At 50.0% G+C, this 1,433-nt stretch overlaps 1 protein-coding gene across 1 annotated transcript; it reads right to left on the bottom strand.

The window, feature by feature from the left end:
• Positions 1–22: 22 nt before the first annotated feature.
• LOC105562574 lies at positions 23–1,103 on the bottom strand (the record flags this gene model as incomplete). Its single annotated transcript, XM_012013534.1, has 3 exons — positions 521–1,103; positions 303–414; positions 23–178 (listed from the first exon to the last, which is right to left on the bottom strand). Coding segments are annotated over exons 1-3 (851 nt in total), but the record flags the coding sequence as incomplete, so codon positions are not given.
• Positions 1,104–1,433: the final 330 nt, after the last annotated feature.

Genomic DNA, 1,433 nt, shown 5'->3' with positions numbered 1-1,433 from the left:
TCCCCCTATATACCCTACTTACATCTTCGCTCTCAACCCTACGAATTCTACCATAATCGCGCCACGATTCTCATCCTTCATCAGACCCGGAACGCTCTTATTCGCGCGCGGCATACCGAACACGTTGTTCTCGGCGTAGTCGCTCGTGTCGAATCTTTCGATGTAGCGTTTCATATCCCTATAAAGGTCGTCGCGTGCGACAAAGTAGATCAGACTGTCCGTGTCCGTGTACAGTATTCGACACACACCGCGATATAGCGGCACCATGTATTCGTAGTGAAACGCGTACAATCGTCGCGTACATCGTTTTCGCTATCTCCAGGATGGCCATGCCAACGTATATCGGTTTGTTGAGCATCACTTCGAGTTTTCGTAAATCAACGGCCATCAGATCCTCGGAGAAACACGCTTCTACTGTGAAAATTCGGCGTAGCAATTAGCGCTTCCGCGCCATACCGTCCATCCCAACGCGTCACAAGACGCACGTCAACGTGCTCGCGCACATTTTCCATGGTCTTACCGTACACCGCGTTGTTCATAAGCTTGTACATAGTTCTCTCGAATTCGTTATTCGCACAGATTCTAAACCTCGTATTCAATTCGATATATCCGCGCAGCCATGGCGATTGTGCGAATCGTAAAACGCGATGAATCTTAAGTATACGCATCCCATGACGCACACATTGCTGCAAATTGCGATAGTGTATAACGTAGCGCGACTTATCGTGAAGCGTCGCTAACAGCTTATCGGTGACCTTGCCTGGAGGTGCAGCGCGCAACGGACAGAACGGAAGATCCGCGTGAGCGTCGTGGAGTTCGCGCGGATACGAAAGATCCACCTCAAGAATGTAACCGATATCGGAATTTGCGGTCACAGCCATTATGTCTAGACTTTCCGCGTTGACGTCATCGACCCATTGAAACTGCGCGTACGGCAATGATTCACGCATAGCCCATCCGTACAGATTATTTACGTCGTAGTACATGAGATACGTCGATGCTTCTAACGGATCGTGCGACGGAAGATACTTATTGTTGGCTCGCGCGTATCTGTGGGAGCACTGACAACCACCGCGTACACCGCGTTCCACAAAGAGGAGCATATCGATGTCGGTCAGCAGTTCGAATCGCACACCTGTGTGTTTTAGCATCGCGTCCCACGTGTACCCCGGTAACGTGTAATAATGAGCGGGATCCAAATCGTAACTCCGCATGCAGTTGTCGCGAAAATTCTCAAACACATCCGCCAACAGTAGAACGTCCGTTTTCAAATATAAATCATTATACTCGCCAAGATTACCGATGCGGAAACGTTGCCACACAGTGACCGCGTGCTCGTAGTCGTTATCGCTGACGCTCTCGACAGTCAACGAACTGTAAAAGACCTCGCGGGGCGGTAATTCTGTCTCGCGTAATCGATCGACGCTATCGAC

Source organism: Vollenhovia emeryi, unplaced genomic scaffold (assembly GCF_000949405.1).
Source record: "Vollenhovia emeryi isolate VEMERY1.0 unplaced genomic scaffold, V.emery_V1.0 DF944818.1, whole genome shotgun sequence".
NCBI classification, from domain to species: domain Eukaryota; kingdom Metazoa; phylum Arthropoda; class Insecta; order Hymenoptera; family Formicidae; genus Vollenhovia; species Vollenhovia emeryi.
Note: the sequence above shows the minus strand (reverse complement) of the source record. Positions and strands in the feature narration are given on the sequence as shown.